The sequence below is a fragment of the Musca vetustissima genome, unplaced genomic scaffold (assembly GCF_032173495.1).
Source record: "Musca vetustissima isolate MV318-11 ecotype Yass unplaced genomic scaffold, APGP_CSIRO_Mvet_v1 utg12493, whole genome shotgun sequence".
In the NCBI taxonomy this organism is placed as follows: domain Eukaryota; kingdom Metazoa; phylum Arthropoda; class Insecta; order Diptera; family Muscidae; genus Musca; species Musca vetustissima.
In genome coordinates this window covers 15739-39275 of record NW_026887141.1, presented here as the reverse complement: position 1 = coordinate 39275, position 23537 = coordinate 15739, and the positions used below count along the sequence as shown (strand labels likewise).

The window sequence follows — 23537 nt, the reverse complement described above, 5'->3', positions numbered from 1 at the left end:
AAATCTATAATATAATGTTATATATGGTTCGCATAATTATTATTTGAAATTTTCATACAAGGACTTCTTCAAAATGTTACCATTAATACCATTTGGATGTCCATATCTCAGCAAATATGAAGTTCCGCAAAGACACTACAATGATATCTTTCTAATCAGGGCCTCTGATGCTACATATAGTAAACATTTCAAAACGATCCGCTATCGGTCCCTTAAACATGACGTTAGCCCTTGTTTTTTTTCACATTTTGAAAGCCAAATATTGCAATAAAATTTTTCTTTGGACTGGTCTATTTTTACTTAGCCAATGTTTGACGATATCTTGAGATTACTTAACAAATTATAAAAAAAAATAATAAGAGAGCACACAAAAAAATTCTGAACTTATTGTAGTGTTAAAGAATACGAAATAATACGCAATGGTGGATGCTCCAAATCCACATCTCGGAATTCATGGGTAAACGATAGAATATAAAAACTGAACACGGTGGCAATAACCCATTCCGAAATCGAACTTATGACATGGAAATACCAACCGCCATCAGAGGGATACCTGTTTTTTGTTTGACGAAAAAAAATACGATTTTCAATTAACATAAAATCAGAAGAAAATATATATGGGAGCTATATCTAAATCTGAACAGATTTTCACGAATCTCAGCAGACATCATTCTAGGATCAATTCAGTACGCTATGCCAAATTTCGTGCAAATCGAAAACATATAGGGACTTTGGTGCACAATTTACATAAAATCGGACGCAAATTTATATGGGAGCTATATTCAAACCTGCACCGATTTTAACGAATCTCAGCTGACATCATTCAATACTCAATTCAGTATGCTATGTCAAATTTCGCGCAAATCGAATGATATATGGGGACTTTGGTGCACCATTTACATTAAATCGGACGAAAATATATATGGCAGCTATATCTAAATCTGAACCGATTTTCACGAAATTTAACACACATTATTCTAGACTCAATTCAGTATGCTATGCTAAAATTCGTGCAAATCGAAAGATATTTAGGGTATCTGGTGCACCATTTACATTAAATCGGACGAATATATATATGAGAGCTATATTTAAATCTGAACCGATTTTCACGAATCTCAGCAGACATCATTCTAGACCTAATTCATTACGCTATACCAAAGATATTTAGGGACTTTGGTGCACAATTTACATAAAATCGGAAGAAAATATATATGACAGCTATATCTAAATCTGAACCGATTTCACGAAACTTATCAGACATCATTCTAGGCTTAATTCATTACGCTGTGCCAAATTTCGGGCAAATCGAAAGATATATTGAGACTTTGGTGCACAATTTACCTTAAATCGGACGAAAATATATATGGGAACTATATTTAAATCTGAGCCCATTTTCACGAAACTTAGCACACATCATTCTAGCCTTTATTCAGTACGCTTTGCCAAATTTCGTGCAAATCGAAAGGTATTAAGGGTCTTTGGTGCACAATTTACATTAAATCGGACGAACATATATACGAGAGCTATATCTAAATTTGAATCGATTTCCACCAATTTCAATAGGGTTTGTCCTAGAGCCAAATAAATAAGCTGTGCCAGATTTCATCCAATTCCGATCAAAAATGCGACCTATACTTTGTGTACAATTTAACATCGACAGAAATTGTTTCTATGCATATTTCAAAAGGATCCATGTGTCGATCTCGTTTCCTTTTGTCTGATACAAACCTATGCACAAAGACCTAATACCTTGTTTCACTGTGTGGTGAAGGTTATAAATATGTACATTTCAAACTCACCATTTCCTTGGATTTGATCCTTTGAATAGAATGTGTGACATGACACCCGTTACGGCCAGCAAAATAAATAAAATCGTACAACACACCGACATGCCCAATCTTAAATGGGCATTTGGTTTTGTACCCGCTATCGGATAGATCATATACGATATCAAGGCTTGCATCCAAAAGTATAGGGTGCCAAAGCCGAAACAACAGAATGCACCAATAAAATGTACCACACGTACATTTGTTTCCTGGAAATTGCCCACAATGCTAATGCCCAGACAGGAGGCAAAACCAAACCATACCGCCAAACGATTATAGCGCAACAGATTTGTACCCAAATCCGGATGATGTTCGAAGAGTTGTAATATCTGGCGATAACGTATGTAGATTGTAATGCCCACTATAAAATAAAAATAACAGCAAAAACAATAATTATTTCACAATTAAATGTTAATGAATCACAGCGAGTTTGGATAAGTTTGCAGGGTAATCCCCCACAAACTCAGCCACACATCTACTCACATAATACACTGCCAATATTTATCATTTGGCCAAATACACAACTCTCAGGTGAATAGGTGGCTGCATCACTGATATAGGGTACGGTGGGTACAACATGACCTTGCAATACGGCCGCAATGTAACTGCAACACGAACCGAAAAAAACAAATTTTAGAAATTGAATTACCAACAAAATTATTTCTCAGAATCCAACAACAAACAAAGCCCAACAACGCAAAATCATCTTCCAAGTTATTTTCTTTCATTTTTTGTTCAATCAAAAACTTACGTTCCCAAAAATGTAACTTGAAATACAAGAAACACAGCAACTGGTATTAAATAAACTTTAGACATTTCTTATCCTGCTTGACCCCAAAGGTGATAAGAAATTTTGCTATCCGTTGCACTTTTCGAGACCACTAGCCGCAATTTACAACAAAAATAAATTAATTTAATTTTTTTTTGCAAAAACAGCTCTTTGTTTATGTTTGTTTCTATTATTTTTCAGTGATTGCGTGAGAGAGAGAGTGGCGAGAGCAAGTGAGTGTTTTGTTTGGCAAATGTTGTCAAATTGGTGCAGTGTAATTAGTGGATGTTGTAACGTAAATACGTATTGGTAACGTAAGCGATGTGTTCGTTGCATTTAAAGCAATAACTGGAAATGTATTTTAAAAACAACAACAAAATATAATTCGGGACGTCGGAAATTTGGGAAAAGACATTATTAGAGGGCTACTCTAAAAAGTGGACTAATATTGAGCATTTTTGCTACCCAATGATATCCCAATAAAAAACCAAATTACAGGCAATCCTTTTGAAAAAGGTGCAGAAAATACCGAATATTAGAGCGATAATAACCGTTCCGTACCAACCTTAGTAGCAGAACGGGAACTTCAATAGACGGGAAACAGGAACTTCAATAGAACAACATTTAAGCGAAACATTTGTACGAGCTATGTAAAAACATGATACTATACATATTGAAAAATTTTGAAAGAAGTATTATATTTTGTCCACCAGTTTCCGGAAAGCATATTAAAGAAACTTCGGTGTGGAAAATCTGATAAAGTTTAACCCAATGAACTGCTTAGTTTGTTTGTTTAGATGTTACAAGCCAGCATTTGTTCCATAAGTTGAATTTAAAAAAGATTTAGAGGCGCGTCGGTCTTGTGCGCAGATCCACCAATTTGAAAAACCATGTTCCGAAATGTTGTCTTCCACTAGAACATTCTTTCGGATTCGTGGCATAACTCTTCTGCGTGAACCATCAGATGGTTCGCTTTTATATGCCTTTTGAGCTGAGGCGTGCTCATCCAATCTTACAACATAACCTAGCCAACTTAGTCGCTGCTAGACTATGACAACTCATGGTTCATTCGACGGCGATATTCACCGCCGACGCAGATCGGCCCATAGATCTTTAGGAGAATTCTTGTCTCAAAAACTCCACGCTGCTTGCGCGTCATGCTTCAAATCCATGCAACAGCTACCCAGACTACCCATCTCAGAGTCCTGTAGAGTGTGAGTTTGGTCTAGCGAGAGTTGGCCTTGTATTTGAATTGCTTACTCAGGCCATAGTAACATCTATTGGTCAACAGTATTCTTCTTCGGATGTCAAAACGGATGTCATTAGTTTCGTTTATGGCGGTAACGACACACATAAAATCGTTCACTAGATCGAAGCTGTAGTTTTCAAGTACCACAGTTTGTCCTAGTCTACTGGACGTCTTGAGCGTTGATATGCGTTTTTGTTGATCTTTTCCAGGATCTGGCGCAGAGTGCAAATCTGGAAAATGGTAGATTTGGTCCAATAATGTCATTGACCATTGACATCAGTCGTTCACACAGCACATTGGATAGCATTTTATATGCGGTGGGAAGGAGACTTATTCCTCTACAGTTGGCACATATCGTCTTGTCTCAGTTTTTGTGCACGATTCCAATCATTAGGCATGCATTCATATAGCCAAATTGTACTAATCAGCTGGTGTATGCTCCTGACCTGCATCTAATCACCAGTCTTGAAAAGTTCGGCTGTTAACACATTGGCAAATGCTGCTTTATTATTCTTCAGCCGATTGATTGCTTTGACCTCGTCTTGGTTGGTATACACTTAATATCGTCATCTCATTCTAGGGTATCCTCTTCGTCGCTACTATTTGATAGCAGACGTTTTTCAAAATGCTCCTTCCAGATCCTCAACATCTCTACAGGAGGATGTGCCTCCACCAAATCCTTCGGTTTGGTGTTTTACACGTTGGTAAAATTTTCAGACTTGATTCTGACTCCTGTATATCTCGAGTTGCTCACATTTTTCTTGTTCTTTATTCTTTCTTATAAAAATACGTTTCCCCCATTTCGTTTTCTCCTGCTAATTCTCTCACGCTACGTGTTGCTACTGATCGTACCATGGGTTTCTTGATAGTGGTTTTTGTACCCAAGTGTTGCTTTTGGTGCAGTTTGTAGGGAGTGGGCAATTCTTTGCCATTGCAATGAATTGCTACCTGTTGCGTTGCAATTTTTAGACGTCGAGTTTCCGTGATACATTAGAACGCACATTTGCGGCTACGTTAAGACGGGTGCAAACCTTGGCAGCCACAAGGTAATGGTCCGAATCTATATTCGCTCCTCGGATCGATCGAACGTCTAATACATTGAATGAATACTTTCCGTCTATCACAACATGATTAATTTGATTTCTCGTTGCTTCATCAGGAGAAATCCAGGTGGTCTTGTGTATATCGAGATGCTTGAATCTGGTGCTGGTAACTACCATGTTTTTTGCTGCCGCGAAGTCAATCAATCTCATGCCGTTGTCTGATGTTTATTTTCTTCCAACAATGTGTTTGGAGTTTCACATACGCTGAAAAAAATTTTAATTGCATATCGTTTTGACCATTGAAATTTCCGTATGTTTCACCATATGTAAAAAAGTGACAGGTATGGCCAAAAATACTTTCCCTTGCGATTTTTGCATTAAAATCTCCTAGAAGAATTTTAATGTCATGGTCAGGGTAGCGGTCATATGCTGTTTTAGGCGCTCATAAAATATGTCTTTTGTCTGTTCATCTTTGCCTTTCGTCGGAGCAAGGGCGCAAATAAGACTCATCTACTTGCAATTCGCTCATCTACTGGAGTGAATCTGGAGACGAGGACTTTTATTGTCCTGTTAACCATAAATCCGCAGCCAAAATTCAAGTTTGCTATAATACAGGGTGTAATCATCTGATTCACTTACGCCAGTCCCTTTCCATCGCATTTCCTGTGAGACAATAATATCAGCTTTGTATTCCTGAGTACATCCGCCAAGGCGAAAACTGCGCCTGTTCTGTACAATGTGCGCACATTCCAAGTGCAAATTCGCAGATGATCAACTGATGATGAAAATAGCTACCCCGGTGACATCGTGGGGAGGTCAGTTTTAATAATTGAGATGAAAGAGAGACCAAGATAAGTCTGGACTTCGCCATGTTGAAGTCCAAAACCTGCTACATATCGCTATCCTGCACTCCGACGGTAATGTTAATTTCAAATTTCACGATTTCAGCTCTATCCCTTTCTCCAAATTCAAATTGTACCAAATTTAGTACTCTTTAGTTCTGTTCGCATACGTGGGTATAAACTTTCAAAACCATGTTTTTAGCTCTATTCATTCACATGCTACGAAATTGTAACAGATTTAGTACCTATAGTTCGAATGCCAAAAAAAAAAAAAAAAAAAAAACTCTTTGCTACATCTATTCTACAATCCATCAGTGGTTCTCATTTCAAATTTAAGAGTTCTATCTCTACCGGTTCGCCAAATACAAATGGTACCACATTTAGTACTTTTCGTAACGTTCTAGTACGAATTTCCAAAACCCAGATTGACCCTCAACCCAAATTTCAAGATTCTTGCTTCAGCCGTTTCGTCTGGGCGTTGATGAATCGTTACGTCAGTCAATTACATTTTTTAATTATGTGTTGAAAAAATTTCAAAAAAAAAATGACAGTAGAAGCCATTTCCTACATAGTTGCCTCTTTTTTATTCACCTCAAGCTGTCCTATCTTGTATTATTGCACCATGAGTTAATCCCGAACTTTTTGCGTGTATTTAAATAGTCTCCATATGAACGTATGCCTACGCCCCGTTACACACTGTAACGTCACATTTACGTACACCTAACCCCAGCATGCATGCCACTCGCTAATTGCAGTAATTGCAATTTGTTGTGCAAAAACAAATCAGCTGTTCGCTTGACAGAACAGGATAATGACGATGGACGGTTGATAAGAAGAGAGCCGTAAAAAGAACGTTTTCAAAGATAAATAAACGTTGGCTGCTGCCAATTCAACACACGCTTTTGTTGGTTCGGCATCGATTGTGGACGGATTTTCTCGTTTTGTTCGCTTTTTGGTGCGGTGGCTGTGCTTTTTGTTAACTGGTGGTTATAAAATGTAATTTGTAGTAAAAGAAAACCAAAATAAAACGTAAACATACTATAAATAAACCATTTTCAACTAAAAATAGAATTTTCTTAAAAATAAGGCAATGAAAATTGCAATTCTTACTTAACAAAAATAAATAGAAAATCACCGAAAAGAAATAAATCAATATTAAATGTCAAGAACAGTGAAATAATAAAAATAGAAGGAAAGAAATAGTAGTGTGCTTGGAATATAAAGCCAAATAAATATCAAATTAGCCGACAGACAGACAACTAGGCAACATTGTTTGTTGCATTAGTTAAATAGTGGGTGTTTTTATTTGTATATCGTTTTTATTTTTCAATTTTATTCAACAAATTAAATTTCAATGTCAAAAATTCCCCCTCCCCAAGAAAGAACCTTCCCCACAAAATTTGCAAAAATCGACCAAAAAGCCAATCAAAGGAAATTATCTGTGTGTATACAAACGAGTAGAGTTGAGTGAGAGGGTAAGTGCAATTTGTAATCAATCAATGAAAGACGGACTGTTGTTGTTGTTGTTATTGTCCGCCATGGCGGGGAGGTAAGGCGAGTCAAGTGGATACCGAATGCGTGCCATGATGCCACAATCAAAAGGAGATAAATAAGTTATCGGCAATTGTGTTTGGTTTTGCACAAACAACAACAATAACAACTGTCAACAATTGAAGTGCAGCAGCGGGCAAAACATGTGCTTGTTGTTGGTGAGAGTGCAAAAGCACTCCCATATGGTTCTCTGCATGCCATGCATGTGCGAGAGAGAGAGAGTGAACGACAGTTTGTTTTGTTTTTATGCCGGTTAATATGAGTGGTGTCAATTTGGCGATTATTTTCTACTTAAATGAATGTTAAAATAGCATAAATCAAAATTTCCCGCGAAAAAAAGATTTTATTTTAAATTAAAATGTTTTATTTGTTAACAAAACAGATAAATACCTATTTGCCATTGGTGTTGACATAATCATTATCCTCTCTATCTTTATTTATCCTTCATTAGCAAAGTGAAGGGAGGGTATAATTATTTTTGTGTTGTTTTGCTTTGTGTTCCTCTTGTGAGCGACCATAACAACAATTAGTTGGGATGTCACTCAAATTGAACCACCCAACCCCACAACCAATCACCCATCACATCGCCCACTTTCGCCCAGTGGGATTTGGTAGTGCCTGCATTTTTATTGAATGAAAATTCTTTACGTCTTTCGATGTTTTGCTGTCTGCAGTAGTCAGCATTATGACCAAAACATGCTGTTGGCATCAACTACAGAAGGATGACCTTTTTTTATTCTCTTTTGAGAAATTAATTTCAAGTATTTCACAAAATATGTGTCGATATGTAATGACGGATGTGTGCTGTTGCTGCTACATATCCCCTTTTGTTAAGTGGGCGTTACTGTATCTGTATTAATTAATTAATGATTGCTAGGCAGTGGGGTCTAGATAATAGTAGCCCGTTTTTAATGGGAACAATTCGATCAAAACTGATACCAACACGCGACAGAATATCCTTTTAAATAGATTCATTTTTCCGGGAGGCGGGCCTTCGGCCGGTGATTTTAGATTTTCCCCTCATAGACGGATACCAACTCCGGCTACGCGGCAGAATTTCCTTGTTTTGTAGGGTTCTAGGCCATATCTTTTGATCGACAACTGATACAGCCATATATCATACCATTTTTGAAGGAGCAAATGTAATCGCAATTGTCAGGATTAATGAGGTACTATAATGAACACAAGTTCGACTTTTAGGGAGATCTTCAAAAAAAAAAAAACAATCGGGGTTTAAAACCCAGCTTATTGGCATATCTCCCAAACGATTTGAGATAATCCCTTCATCCGTAGAACCGGGTACCAGTACCGCAACTTACGAGTCAAATAATCAAGTACGTCCCCAAAAAAAAAAAATATATCCCCATAATTATGGTAAAAATACCTGCCTCTGGAAAAAAAAAATCAGAAAAATTTGATCGTTTATACTAAACAAGACTTTTAATGGGATAATGTGACAATTACAAAGTTAAATCCACTTAGTACCTAGAGTACGACAAGTACCTTCTAAATGAAACATTTCCAACAAGGAATCCCAAGAATCAGAGAACTGGCAATGGAAGTGAACAGGTTATTCGGCGAGCACAAACGGAAATAGTGGCTAGGACATCTTAAGTTTTGCAACATCAGTTCCACAGCGAGTAAATTGTGGGCAACGGTTATATCGCTCTTGAAGGAGTAGAGTACCTAACCAAAGTTCTCAATTTGTCGTTACTCCCAAATGCCTCCAAATGCCAAAGTGGGCAGGGTGTTCCCGCTACAGACCGATCTCACTTTTGTCGTCAGTAGCTAAGACTTTTTAGACATTGCTCCTCCCTAGCATTCGTGAATGCTACTCAGTTGATGATCATCAACACGGATTCCGGAAGCAGCACAGCACAACAACACCTTTGCATGCCATTTTCATACATATAACGGACGGGCTCAACCAGAACAGTCCGTTTAATAGGATAATTTTGGTGGCGTTGGACCTTGAACCTTAATACCGTCAGATTTAATGGCTTTCGAGGACGTCGAAGGAACTACTCTTCAGCCAAGTTTGAAACGTTGGATCGTAAATGTGTAGGCGCCAGACGTACGTGGAATTCCGAATTAAGAAATCGAATTCCCTAGAGTCAAGAAGGGAGTTCCCCACGGAGGGGTGATATCTCCGGAACTGTTTAACATCTACCTTTCTGAAAGTCCTCTCTCAACGGATGGCATTAAGGTCATTACGTTTGCAGATGATTGTATGATCATGGCGCCAGGGCGGAAAATTGTTGACATATGTGAGAGGCTGAACAGCAGATATATCAGACTTGTTCCGGGTGAGGAATATGGAAATATCAGCAATTGTTTACCACACGAACATGCGGCTACCTTTGAATGTGCAGCTTGATGGGTCCAAAATTCCGATCACGAATTACCTCAAGGTTCTAGGGGCCAATTCAATAGCATTTGAAAGTATTACGCACTTGCGACAGCTATTTGCGATAAGGCCAGGGTAGAAACAAGGTTCTCAATTTACTAGCCGCCAGCGCCTGGGAGCTGACTAAGAAGCCTTGTTAACAACATACACAGCAAAAGGCCGGTCGGTGGTAAACCTCCGAGAATGCCGCTCTGATGACTGCAACAGTGTGTATCCTCATGACTCCAATAGATCACTTACATGAGGGGACGAAAATCCTTTCTGTGCGTCAACACAATAACATGTCTAAAGAATATCTGTTTGGATGTTATATCCAAACCATCACCTTATTGATTGGCACCTAACACCTTGGCATATCGGGAACGATCTTATTGATCTGGAGAAAAGAGGTGCAGATGTACAAATTGGAGCATCTAGATAAATCGGCCTATCAAGCACGATTGAATTGTATTCACATGGATGCCTTTCAGGAAGCAATTGAAGAATATAGAGCGAATACAATCTTCTACGACGAACCAGAGTGGAACCTGGAAAAGGCTCACGAAAAAAACACCGACACATTCCACGTATTCTTTGACTATAAAGCCGCATTCGACAGACCTATCCGATCAGAGGTATTTTAAGCCACGTCTGCATTAGGCATTATTGCAAAATTTATACGGCTATGCAGGATAACTCTATCTAGCACAAGGTCAGCAGTCGGAAATGACCTTCCATACCGAATGAGAATTCAGACAAGGTGACAGCTTGCGGTGTGACCCTTTTAAAATTCTGCTGGAAAGGGTTATACGAGATGCAATTGTAAACAGAAATGTCACTCTGTACACCAAACAGCATATGTTACTCGCCTACGCCGACGACATAATGAATCGAACATTGTGAGACTCGGACCAACTGTGAACGATTTTATATACCTCGGTTCCGCCATAAACATAACTAATAACATCAGCTTTGAAATCCAGAGGAGAATAGTGTTGGCCAACATATCGTGTCTTGAGAATGGATGAGGATGCACCAGCTCAAAAGGTATATAAAGGCAACGAATTCGATGGAAAGTGGATCAAGTGGAAGACAACATGGTCTTTCAAATTGGAAGATTGGCACACAAGACTGAAGCGCCTAGAAATCTTTTTATGCTTCTTTTTTGGAAAAAAACGTTCTGTCACAAGTAAAGTAACTCGATTAACTTCTCTGAACCGAAAATCCTATTGTTGATTATATTAGAAATATACTTAGACTTCAATGTAAGACATCGAAACTCGTATATCTCAGTATTTACGACACTTATATCCCTCTATATTTTTTTAATTATAATATGTTATTATTATTATTATTTCAAATCATCCCAATCGCCAGAATTTACGTATTCGTCAATATACGTTCACATAGATTGGGCCTTACTGTACCAACATAATTGTCCGCCACCATTGTCATCAGTTGCAGCATGTGCTGATGCTGTCGGTTGTTGTTTATTGTTCCCAAGATTGCATCATGTCTGATGAATATGCCAATTCTTTAGCATAAATTGGCAGGGTAGATACTTCGCAACTGCATTTGGAATCGATTCAAGGCTATTATTGTAAAACTTTCTGTGAAGAGCATACGAAGCATAAAAACAACAGTTGTTAATTTAGCAATGACTATTCGAGACATGGAAGATGAACATGGAATATTTAGGCGGATTTTTGCAACTATAAGCGTAGCGGATAATATCTTAGGAATCATGTCCATCTCATTCTGCTGGTGTTCTTAGGCAATGTAGATTTTTTTAGAAATCCATATAAATAGGTTCAAGCAATTTTGTATCCGTCTTTGCATCTAAGTAATGCTTGATGCTTCGCTTATTTTCAAAATGACCACCTTTGCAGTGGCACCAGAGGCATCTTCTACAGAATTTAGTTCGTAAGCCTTTCGCATGATATTAATCATTTATTTTTCTTTCAGATTTGGACCAATTTGAGTTGTCCATCATTTGACGTTGGTTCCGATTCTGCAGTATCATGCGGGAGCAGCGGTAATTGAAAATTAGATCTAATGAGTATGCCTTTTTTTCAAAAAAAAAAAATGAGTTCAGGCAATACAGTTCTGTCCATGCACAGTGATTAATTGTGTACTTAGGATTCTATAGTGAATATAACAGTTTTATTGTGTTCAATTTTTAGAATAGAAAAATTTCAAATAGAAGTGTATAAATCCCACAAAAGAAATCTATAACTGTTCATCATCTCCTTCCCATTTAAACCTTTAAGCAATTTGTAGATTTTTTTTATTTTTTTTTTAATTCGAAAACCACAACACAACCGAAAATTTGTGATGTGAAAACATTTTCATCGATCATTTGATGTTTAGAATAGATTAACATAGAGATAGACAAATGGACAGACAGCAAATCGTAATTGATTTACATTTTCGAATCGATGCATCACAGGAAGGAAGAAGACAACTCAAATGTCTGATGTCCCCCCTATGTCTAGGCATGCGTTCGTGCGCTCACTTGCTCACTCTTCTCCCAATGCAGCAGCACTAGAGGAGATTATTGTCACAGTTAGAGTAGAATCAGAATATTTGCACAAAAGAACTCGCAAAGAAAGAAATCTTGGGACTGTGCCACATTCAAAATAGAAATTAATTATTCAGTTGCATTTGCATTTTTTAACATTTCGGTTGTGTCACAACGAGACGACGACGGTGAAAATTGATTTCAAATGAAAAAGAAAATCAAACGAAGCGAATAACTATTTTAAAATTCAATTTCATATTCAAACTGAATTCAATTTTTAAAACGAACGAACGAGTGAACGCGTCCGACCAATGATCTGGAATTTTTCGGGTTTCACAAATCGAACAAAAAATCAACTCGACTCAAACGAATTTACAACCAAAAAATTTTTAAATTTCTATGCAAAACGTGCAGCCATTATTTTTAAAATTAAATTTTCAAAAAAGAAATTCCTTGCCTTTGTAGAAAAAACCAAATTGAAAGTGGAGCAAAGCAAGTGAATGAAAGATAATGGCTCCGATAAGTGAAAAAAGAATGTCAAATCAGCAGCAGTCGCTGCAACAACAACAACAGCAAGGCGACATTATAATAACAACAACGGCAACAATGCAATTGAGTCATCATCAACAGCAGCAACAGCATCTTCATCATCATCACAACCACCACCACAACAACAGCCACCACAATCATCATCATCACCATCATGCCAAAGAAAATGCCTCAGCTGTACGCAGCAATGGCCTAGTGGTGGCCAGTCCCAATGTCAAGGGTTTGGAAATAAAAGATTTTCACGAATCCTGGCTGGAAGAGATGGAAGTCTACAAAGATATGATGCATGTTCCGAAACAGAAGCATGTGCCACATCAATTGTTGGGTTCCCACAATCATGCCCATACACCACAAGGCTGCCAAATCGATGTTGTGGTCAATACTCATCAGCATCACAATCCTCAGCAGCAGCACCACCACCAGCATCAGCATCAACACAATTCAAGTGCCAATAAAATGTCGTCACATTTGATGGCAACAACAAACCCTAAAGCGGCCAATAATAACAACAACAAGTCAATATCATCTGAGACAAATACAACAGCAGCAACAACAACAACGATTGTTACTAATGGAAATGTCAAACGTCGAAATGTAAATGACAACAGCAAAACCAACAACACACGAGTGAAAGTAACGCCAACATTGGCTGCTGCAACAGCAGCTGCATCTGCTGACACGGCAAAACATGGCAAATCTCAGGCAGCCAGTGGTGGTCATCAGGTAAGTTTTTTTTTACTTGTCATAGTTGATTGGATTAATGCATTGAATTTTTGAAGGAATATTAGTTTTGTGTTGTTGTTGTTTTGTATGTCAAAATTACAGATTGTTAGAAACAAATTTCAGAATTCATTTCCCCACTTAATGTATCCTAGAAAAGAGAACTAATATATTAATTTCAAAAGGGATCGAGGGAGTCAACTAAAGTGAGTCTTTATAGACGAACTGAAAGGAAGTCTTCCTATAGATGAGCTGAAGGAAGTCTTACTATAGAAGAGCTGAAGGGAGTCTTTTTATAGACGATCTGAAGGGAGTCTTTTTATAGACGATCTGAAGGGAGTCTTTTTAGAGACGATCTGAAGGGGGTCTTTTTATAGACGATCTGAAGGGAGTCTTTTTATAGACGAGTTGAAGGGAGTCTTTTTATAGACGAGGTGAAGGGAGTCTTTTTATAGACGAGGTGAAGGAAGTCTTTTTATAGACGAGGTGAAGGGAGTCTTTTTATAGACGAGCTGAAGGGAGTCTTTTTATAGACGAGCTGAAGGGAGTCTTTTTATAGACGAGCTGAAGGGAGTCTTTTTATAGACGAGCTGAAGGGAGTCTTTATAGACCGGCAGTAGGGAGTCTTAATAGACGAGCTGAAGGGAGTCTCTATAGACGTGGTTAAAGGGGGTCTTTTGTAGACGGGCTGTAGGGAGTCTTTATAGACCGGCAGTAGGGAGTCTTTATAGACGAGCTGAAGGGAGGGAGTAGACGAGCGCAAGGGAGTCTTTATATATAGACATAAAGTGTGGTTTTTTTTAAAGAACATTGTTTCAAGTAGCCAACGAGGCCTGGAAGTTGATTTTTTAAAGAATTTTGTTCTAAGGACCTCTAAGTCGTGGATTTTTCAAGAATATTTTTTTCAAGGGCCTCTAAAACGTGGATTTTTTAAAGAATATTTTTCTAAGGACCTCTAAGAATATTTTTAAGGCGTGATTTTTTTAAAAATATTTTTCTAAGGTCCTCAAAGACGTGGATTTTTTAAAGAACGAGCTGAAGGGAGTCTTTAGACGCGAGTTGAAGGGAGTTGCGTAATGAATTGAGTCTAAAATGATTATTGCTAAGTTTTGTAAAAATCTGTTTAGATTTAGATATAGCTCCCATATATAATTTCCTCCGATTTTATGTAAATGGTGCACCGGAGGCCCTATATTACTTTCGATTTGCACGAAATTTGGCATAACGTTTAGATGTACCTCCCATATTAATTTCGTCCGATTTTATGTAAATGGTGCACCAAAGCCTTGATATTTCCTTCGATACTTTTTTCTGTGTTTTGGCTTTAAAAAAAAAACATTTCTTCAATGACCCCCGCAGAATCTAATTTATAGATTATGCCATGAATATTTTCCCAAAGGCCAGCAGTCATGTTCTGGGAACCGGAAGCCGATAGCAATAAGCTTTAAAAGCTTTTTTTTAAAGAATAATTTTTGTTTCAAAGGTCTCAAAGACCGACCTGAGGTTTAGGGATTCTTCAGAGAGACTATAAAGGAAAGTATTCTTTATAGACGAAATGGTCTTGATATATATTCGGAAAGAAGCCTTTCTAAACGACCAGAAATAATTTTGTATCCTTATAGAGATTTGAGGGTGAGATCTGATGGTAGGTATGGGGATTTATGTACTAACTTCCTCTACACCAACACATTAATATGAAAAATTGTTAATTAACAACCCAATGCTTTCCTAATCATTGTACATTGTTGTTTTCCTTTTTTTAACATTTCCCACATGGATGCGCTGCCAAAACACAAACATACAACCACCCATCAACCATTCTCTCCTCCATGTGCATAAATGCTTTGTTTATTTTGCTTTTACTAACAAAACAAAGTTACAATTAAAGAGACCACGTGAAGAAACGCCCACCAAAAAGTCGGGAACGGGTTCTGGTGCCAAAAGCAATTCCCCAAATGCAACTAACCCAACTAGTCATCATACAGCCAAGCGTTCCTCGGGTCATAGTAGCACCAATGAAACAACAAATATTGCAGGAGTTAAACAAAATCACAATAACACGGCTCCGTTAAGTCCTGGAAAAGTAAAAAATCCTACAAGGGCAACGACTACTAAAAGCCCAACAGCAGTTGCTGCAGATACTGCTGTTAGTAATAAAAATGCCATAAATTCTACCTCCGCTTATGCTGCTGCACCACCCACCGCCATGCCTTCTGCTCCATCCCCTTTCCAATTAGCATATTCACCGTTACCCCTCTCAAGTCCCAAGCATAATGCCAAGATAATTGTTAATCAATTTCATGCCAGTAGTCTCCTCAACGGCCATCAATTGGAGGAAAAAGAAAAAATACTAACACTGAATGGCCTGAATCAGCATCACCACCATGCCGCCAAAGCCGCCACCTCTGCCTCAGCATATGAGGCAAGCTTTTATGCAGCAAATTATTTGAATTCTGATAAGGCACACACTAACAATATGCCGGCAAATGGTATGCCTACCAATCGCCCCCGAGGTGATGGGCCTAACAATGGTACTAATTATCTGGGTGTTTCTTTAGCTAATCAAGGAATTGTCAATGGTACTACTACCAATCATGATGGCAGTGAATTTGCCGATGATGATGATCCAAGTGCAGGTAGTCCCACCATATTCGAAAATGCAAACCTATTTTAATTCATGTTTTTTTTATTTTCTTACAGCCATTGATGATGTCAATCCCGATACGGATAGTGATTTTGAAGAGGACTATGTTGGAGAGCCATTCCATTTGGAGGAAGATGGTGATGAGACGCTGCAAAGTAAAACAAGTATGTAATACAAATTTCTACTCAGAGATTCTCAAATACTAATCCAATTTCCTCATTTCAGAACCCTATGTCTATTACACACCCACAACAATATTGTCGCCCAGTCTTTTCCCCAATGTGGCACCCTATCTCAACTATTCATCGCATGCCGAACGAGGACCCCCAATGCCAGCCCAATTGCATAAAATCCTTAAATGGAAACTGAGTATAGCAATGCCAAAAATTGTCAAGCGGGTTGTTCTTAATTCAGGATTTCGCATCATTAAAAGTGAGGCCAAAGAATTGAGGAGATTTGAAATTAATATTTAAAATGTATTTTGTTTAGATACCACCGATTGGATGGCGGTTTGGGAAAAACACATGAAAAGTCCTGGCTTCCGAACAATACGTTCTCACCAGAAATACAATCACATGCCAGGGTTCATTTCGTATTGGTCGCAAGGATAGCATGTGGCGCAGTATTAATGATAAAATGAAGAAATTCGGTAAAAAGGAATTTGGATTTATGCAAAAGTGAGTACAACCGGGAAGACGTCGTCAGAAATGAAAGAGTTTTAAAAGGAGAGATTTAAAGGCCGGAAGAAAGCATTCAATACAAATGGGATAGACGATAGACTAGCAGAAGGAAAACCTTATAGACGAACTGCAGGAAGTCTTTATAGAGGAGTTCGAGGGAGTCTTTATAGTCGAGCTGAAGGTAGTCTTTATAGTCGAGCTGAAGAGGGTCTTTATAGACGAGCTGAAGAGGGAGTCTTTATAGACGAGATGAAGGCAGTATTTTTAGACGAGATGAAGGGGGTCTTTATAGACGAGCTTATGGGAGTCTTTATGGACGAGCTGAAGGGAAGGGTCTTTATAGACGAGCTGAAGAGGGTCTCTATAGACGAATTGAAGGGAGTCTTAATGGCGGAGATGAAGGAAGTCTTTATAGTCTTTATAGACGTTCTGAAGTCAGTTTTTATATCGACGAGCTGAAGGGAGTCTTTTTATAGACGAGCTGAAGGGAGTCTTTTTATAGACGAGCTGAAGGGAGTCTTTTTATAGACGAGCTGAAGGGAGTCTTTTTATAGACGAGCTGAAGGGAGTCTTTTTATAGACGAGCTGAAGGGAGTCTTTTTAGACGAACTGAAGGCAATATTTATAGACCAACCTTTAGAAGAAATATGATGGGTCAACTTATTTTATTTCTCACTTTTAATTTCTCTATTTGGAAAGAGTCTTTGAAGACAAGCTGAAGGGAGTCTTAATAGAAGGGATGTGGATATGGTCTTTATAGACGAGATGAAGGGAGTCTTTTTGGACAAGTTGAAGGAAGTCTTTATAGACGAACTGATGGGACTCTTTTTAGACGAGTTGAAGGGTGTACTTACAGACAACCTGCAGGGAGTCTACATAGGACCTGAAGCGTGTTTTTATTGAGGAACTGCATGAGACCAAGTGCAGGGCGAATTTAACGTCTATGCATTTATGAGTCTTAAGGAGTCCTCATAAGCTATGGAGATTGAGACTTCATATGAATGAAGTATTTGTAGTCTACCTGAAAGCATTCTTTAGAGATGAGATGAATTCAAATTTTCTAGACGAGCTGAGAGCAGTCTTTATATCCGAGCTGAAGGCAACCTCTATAGCTAAGCTGATTGGGGTATATATGTACGAACTGCAGTGAGTCCTTACAGACCAGCTGAAGGTCACCTTTTTTAGTCGACCTGTATAGGGTATTTTTAGCAAGTTTTCATAGGAAGCAGCTCAAGGATGTTTCCGTTGTCGACCTTTAAGGGGGTCTATTGAAGTCTCGAAAGTCAATATCAATCCTTAAGAAACATAATTTTATTTTCCTTTTCTTTCTCTCCAGATCCTATGTCATGCCCGAAGAGTTAGAGCTGTTGAGAAAAGCATGGCCCCGGAATGTGGCACGTCGGACCAAATGGATTGTAAAACCACCGGCAAGTGCACGAGGAACTGGGATAAGTATTGTAAATAAATGGTCGCAATTTCCCAAAGATCTGCCACTGGTTGTACAAAAGTATGTTGTCATAGAATAATAATACAATCCTCGTACAAATTTGTTATATTTTACTTCTACTTTTTTGCAGATACATTGAACGACCTTTGTTGATAAATGACAATAAATTCGATATGCGTATCTATGTTGTATTGACCTCAATAAATCCATTGCGCCTGTATATGTACAAAGATGGTTTGGCACGTTTTGCTTCCGGCAAGTCCTTGAGCATTTCGTAACACCCTAGAATATGTTTAAAAATTTTATATTTTCTTTGCAGTTAAATACAGTTCCGAATTGAATAGCCTAGACGATGTGTGTATGCATCTAACCAATTATAGCATTAACAAATTTTCCGAGAGCTATGACAAGAATGAAGATGTCAATGCGTGTCAGGGTCACAAATGGACCCTACAATCACTGTGGTCATGCCTCGAGGAACGTGGTGTAAATACAAAACGTCTCTGGGCCACACTGCGCAATCTGGTGATCAAAGCTTTGATCAGCGGTGAGGCTGGTCTGAACCGCATGTATCGTCAAAATGTGAATTTCCGTTATAATTGTTTTGAACTGTTCGGATTTGATGTTTTGCTGGATGAGAATTTGGTACCATGGCTGTTGGAGATAAATATTTCGCCATCCTTGCATTCAGATTTGCCATTAGATTTACACGTCAAGGGACCATTGATACAGGCTGTGCTAAATACCGCTCTCTACCAGGTGCCACCAAAACTCAATGAGAAACAACAAAAAGATATTCTGGAAGAATTGAAATTGGAGGGACCCCTCTGCTTTGATAGACGCCTCTTTACCACCTGCCTGCGTAACGAGGAAATACGTAAACATAATCAATTTACCAATCGGTCCATTGAGGTGCGTGAAGATTATTTGGAACCTATTTTGGAAAATTTACTACCCGATGATGTACGTTGTTTGCTGTTGAGTGAAGATGAGTTGAATCGTTGCAGCCCCTTGGAACGAATATTTCCAACACCAAATACCTATCATTATTTGAAATTTGTTGATAATCCACGTTACTATAATCGTCTGTTGGATGCCTGGGAACATCGTTATGGCCATTGTCGTGAAAAGGGTATTGAACTGTTGCGTCAATATTGTCGTGATAATTATCATCTAATTGTTGCGGAGGCGGCTTTTGAGAAGGTAAGAAGATGAGGGATTTTAGGGACGATCAAAAGGGAGGTTTTATAGGAGAGTTTATGGAGGTTTCTTTGGACGAGCTGAAGGGAGTCTTCATAGAAGAGCAGAAGGGGGCCTTTAGAGAGGAGCTGAAGGGCGTCTTTAATGACGAGGTGAAGAGAGTCTTTATATACCCAATGGAGGGGGTCCTTAGAGAGGAGCTGAAGGGAGTGTTTATAGACCGAAGGAAGTCTTTATAGACGATCCGGAGGAAGTCTTTATAGACGATTTGGAGGCAGCATTTAAAGACGATGTGGATGCAGTCTTTATCGACGAGCTGAAGGGTGTCTTTATAGACGAGCTGACGGGTGTATTTATAGAAGGAGTCTTTATAGACGAATTAAAGGGAGTCTTTATAGTCGAATTGAAGGGAGTCTTTATAGACGAATTGAAAGGAAGTATGTATAGACGAGCTGAAGGGAGTCTTTATGGAGAAGCTGAATGGGGTCTTTGTAGACGAGCTGAAGGAAGTCTTTATAGACAAGCTGAAGGGAGTCTTTACAGACGAGATGAAGGGGGTCTTCCTAGACGATCTGGAGGTAGTCTTTAAAGACGAGTTGAAAGGAGTATTTATAGACAAGTTGAATGGAGTCTTTATAGACGAGCTGAATGAAGACTTTGTAGATGAGTTGAAGGCAGTCTTTTTAGACGACCTGAAGGTAGTCTTTCTAGAGAAGCTGAAGAGAGCTTTTATACACGAGCTGAAGGGTGTATTTTTAGACGAGTTGGAGGGAGTATTTTTAGACTAGCTGAAGGTAGTCTTTATAGGTGAGCTGAAGGAGCTCCTAGACGATCTGGAGGTAGTCTTTAAAGACGAGTTGAAAGGAGTATTTATAGACAAGCTGAATGGAGTGTTTATAGACGAGCTGAATGGAGTCTTTGTAGATGAGTTGAAGGCAGTCTTTTAAGACGAGTTTGAATTTAGTATTTTTAGAGAATCTGAAGAGAGCTTTTATACACGAGCTGAAGGGAGCTTTTATAGATGAGCTGGAGGGAGTCTTTATAGACTAGCTGAAGGTAGTATTTATAGGTGAGCTGAATGGAATCTTTATAGACGAGCTGAAGGGAATTTTTATAGGCCAACTGGAGGTAGTCTTCATGAAGCTGAAGACAGGAATCATTTGAAGAAATATAATGGGTCAACTTATTTTATTTCTCACTTTTAATTTCTCTTTTTTTTGGCAGGAACCCCAAAGCAAGGTGACAGAAATTGATGTTATGCACGTGAAGAAAGAAGAACCAACTGCGGATGATGCCAATGCAACTGATGGCAATATACCAGTTCCAGTTTTAAATTTCAACTCCACGGATATTACAAAGGAAGGAACAGAGGCTGCACCAGAAAATTCGAAGATATTGAATAACAATACTGATGCTACGACAACAACAACAAATACTCTCAACACTACCAAAACAATTGCTGCCACAACAAATAAAGAAATACCACAATCGAAAGATGTTTCAAATTCAACGAAATTGGCCAATCACCAGCCTACGAATCAAAAGGAAACTAATAGTAAAATGACGCCAAATAAAATGAAACAACAAGTAAGGCCATTTTTTAGCCACTATGATTGATTTTGAAAATAATTTAATTAATTTTTTATTTTCATTTCTTTTCCCCCCTAGGAAACCCTAACAGAACGTAAACTTAAGACTGATATTAAAGCTTCATAATGTTAGCCGTTCTTTAGCCAACTACTTACATACGTATATACATACAACTAAATGAACAAATTCTGTAGTATATTGAATTTATTTTTAAAAAAATTAAATGAAATGTTAATTCAACATTTAGCTGAAAGAGAAAAAGACAACCAACTAACTCATGAAAAAAAAAAAAACAAAATATTTCCAAAGCAGACAAACGAAACAATGTTTGAAAAATTGTAAATGCAATGAATTTATGATAATAAAAAAACAAATTTTAAATGAATCTACAGAGTTACTTTTTTGTTATTTACCTCAAGTTATCCTACCTTGTATTATTTTAAGACGGGTTCAATCAAATTTGACCAGATTTTGTAGCATTTCCTTCCTACACTCCAAATGAGTACTCTTAATTCCCAATTTCAGGATTCTAGGTCTATCGGTTCACATAAATCCAGATGATATCAAATTTAGTACCATTTAGTACACATTAATGTAAATTTCCATTTAGTGTCATTTAGTAGACATTTCCAACACTCCAACAGTGATACTAACTCGAAACTTTAAGATTATAGTTCTGTCGGTTCACCCAAAATTAAAATTGTACCAAATTTAGTACACATAAGTACTACTTTCCAAAACTACACACATACCATAATTGTACACCCCGGCTAAAAGTAATTTTAAGTCCAAATTTCAGGATACCAGCTCTATCACTTAAATCCAAATTGTACGAATTTTAGTACCATTTAGTACATACATACATACGTATAAATATCCGAAACTATTTACATACCTAAATTCTACACTCCAACGGTAATATTAATATCGGTTCACCTAAATCTAAATTTTTATCAAATTTAGTACTTTTCGTACGCATAAGTACAAATTTCCCAAACTACCTACATGTCCCAATCGTTACAGCCCAACAAGAATCCTAACTCCAAATTTCAGTATTCTATCTCTATTGGTTTTCCCAATATTCAAACTTTACCAAATTTAGTACCTATATACGCCAATTATACACTCCAAAAGTAATCATAAATTAAATTTTTACTATTCTAGCCGTAAATCCAAATTGTATCAAATTTAATACCATTTAGTTCCCATAAGAACAAATTTCCAAAACTACATCCCTACCCCCATTCCTACACTCCAACTAAATTACAAATTTCAGTGTTTCAGCTCTATTGGTACACCTAAATCCAAATTATACCAAAATTGGTACCATTTAGTACACATTAGTAGAAATTTCCAAAACATCCCACATACCCCAATCCTACATCCAAACAGTGATCCTAACTCCAAAGTCCAGGGTTACAGCTATATTGGTTCACTCAAAATTCAAATTGTACCAAATTTAGTACACGTAAGTACGAATTGCCCAAACTACCAACACACCTCAAATCTATAATGCAGTTGTAATCTTATTTCCTAATTTCAATGTTCCAGCTCTATCGGTTCACCTAAATTCAAATTCTACCCAATTTAGTACCATTTTAGTACACATTAGCAGAAATTTCCAAAACATCCTACATACCCCAATCCTACATCCAAACAGTGATCCTAACACCAATGTTCAGTGTTCCATCTCTTACGGTTGACATAAAACCAAATATAGTACCATTTAGTACTTTTCGTATACATAAGTAAACATTTCCAAAATTATCTACATACCACAATCGTACGCTTTGACGGTAATGTTCATTTAAATTTTTCGTTTCTCCAAATTAATTGTACCAAATATAGTACTTTTCGTATACATTAGTGCACTCTTGCAAAACCACCTCCTTACATCGGTCCTACTTCTCAACCTTAATTCACATTCCAAATTTCAAGTTTTTAGCTTTATCCGTCCACATGCAATGAAATTGTAACAAATTTAGTAAATTTTAGTACTTTTCGGATACTTATAGTTTGAATTAAAAAAACCTTTTGTACATCTATCCTGCACTCCATGGGTGATCCTCATTCTAAATTTAAGAGTTCTAGCTTTACCGGTTCGTCAAATACCAATTGGTACCATATTTAGTACCTTTCGCGCCGTTTTAGTACGAATTTCCAAAAACATAGCCTTATCTGACACCTTCGGACAAAGGGTTGCCCTCACCCCAAATTCCAAGATTCTAGCTTCAGCCGTTTCATCTGGGCGTTGATGAATCGATAAGTCAATTGCTTTATGGGAGAAACACATACGAGGATTCTGGTCCCCCTCTTTACTCTTTTATTAATTTCGATAAGATTCCGTTATATTTCGCTCTGTCCAACTTTATAAATATGCAATTTTGGCGTTTTTACTAACAATGACAAACCACCGGCGTCATAGCATTGACAACACTGTTTCTCCCAATTCGCTCTTCATTTAGTTGTCAAACATTTCAAACGCCGGTCGGTCGCGAATGTTGATCGTTAAAGGAAAAT

The 23537-nt window shown here is 37.8% G+C and overlaps 2 protein-coding genes across 2 annotated transcripts; one reads left to right on the top strand and one right to left on the bottom strand.

Annotated features, from left to right (window-relative positions):
- Nucleotides 1-374: 374 nt before the first annotated feature.
- On the bottom strand, nucleotides 375-2678 carry LOC133334736 (DNA damage-regulated autophagy modulator protein 1). Its single transcript, XM_061543063.1, has 4 exons — nucleotides 2578-2678; nucleotides 2310-2431; nucleotides 1800-2187; nucleotides 375-553 (listed from the first exon to the last, which is right to left on the bottom strand). The coding sequence occupies exons 1-4, from the start codon at nucleotides 2640-2642 to the stop codon at nucleotides 385-387; spliced, it is 744 nt and encodes a 247-aa protein (XP_061399047.1). The 5' UTR covers nucleotides 2643-2678; the 3' UTR covers nucleotides 375-384.
- Nucleotides 2679-12721: 10043 nt separating this feature from the next.
- LOC133334737 (tubulin monoglutamylase TTLL4) lies at nucleotides 12722-21143 on the top strand. The gene is given in 12 exon segments (XM_061543064.1): nucleotides 12722-12764; nucleotides 12912-13459; nucleotides 15345-16092; nucleotides 16157-16264; nucleotides 16326-16532; nucleotides 16590-16681; nucleotides 16683-16777; nucleotides 18117-18287; nucleotides 18358-18482; nucleotides 18547-19430; nucleotides 20652-21014; nucleotides 21096-21143. Coding segments are annotated over 12 exon segments (3432 nt in total).
- Nucleotides 21144-23537: the final 2394 nt, after the last annotated feature.

Coding starts and splice junctions, on each gene's coding strand:
- LOC133334736 (XM_061543063.1), bottom strand. CDS start 2,642: ATGTCTAAAGTTTATTTAATACCAGTTGCTGTGTTTCTTGTATTTCAA. Junction 2,432..2,577: donor CAAGTTACATTTTTGGGAAC/GTAAGTTTTTGA, acceptor TTCGTGTTGCAG/TTACATTGCGGCCGTATTGC. Junction 2,188..2,309: donor AAATATTGGCAGTGTATTAT/GTGAGTAGATGT, acceptor TTTATTTTATAG/TGGGCATTACAATCTACATA.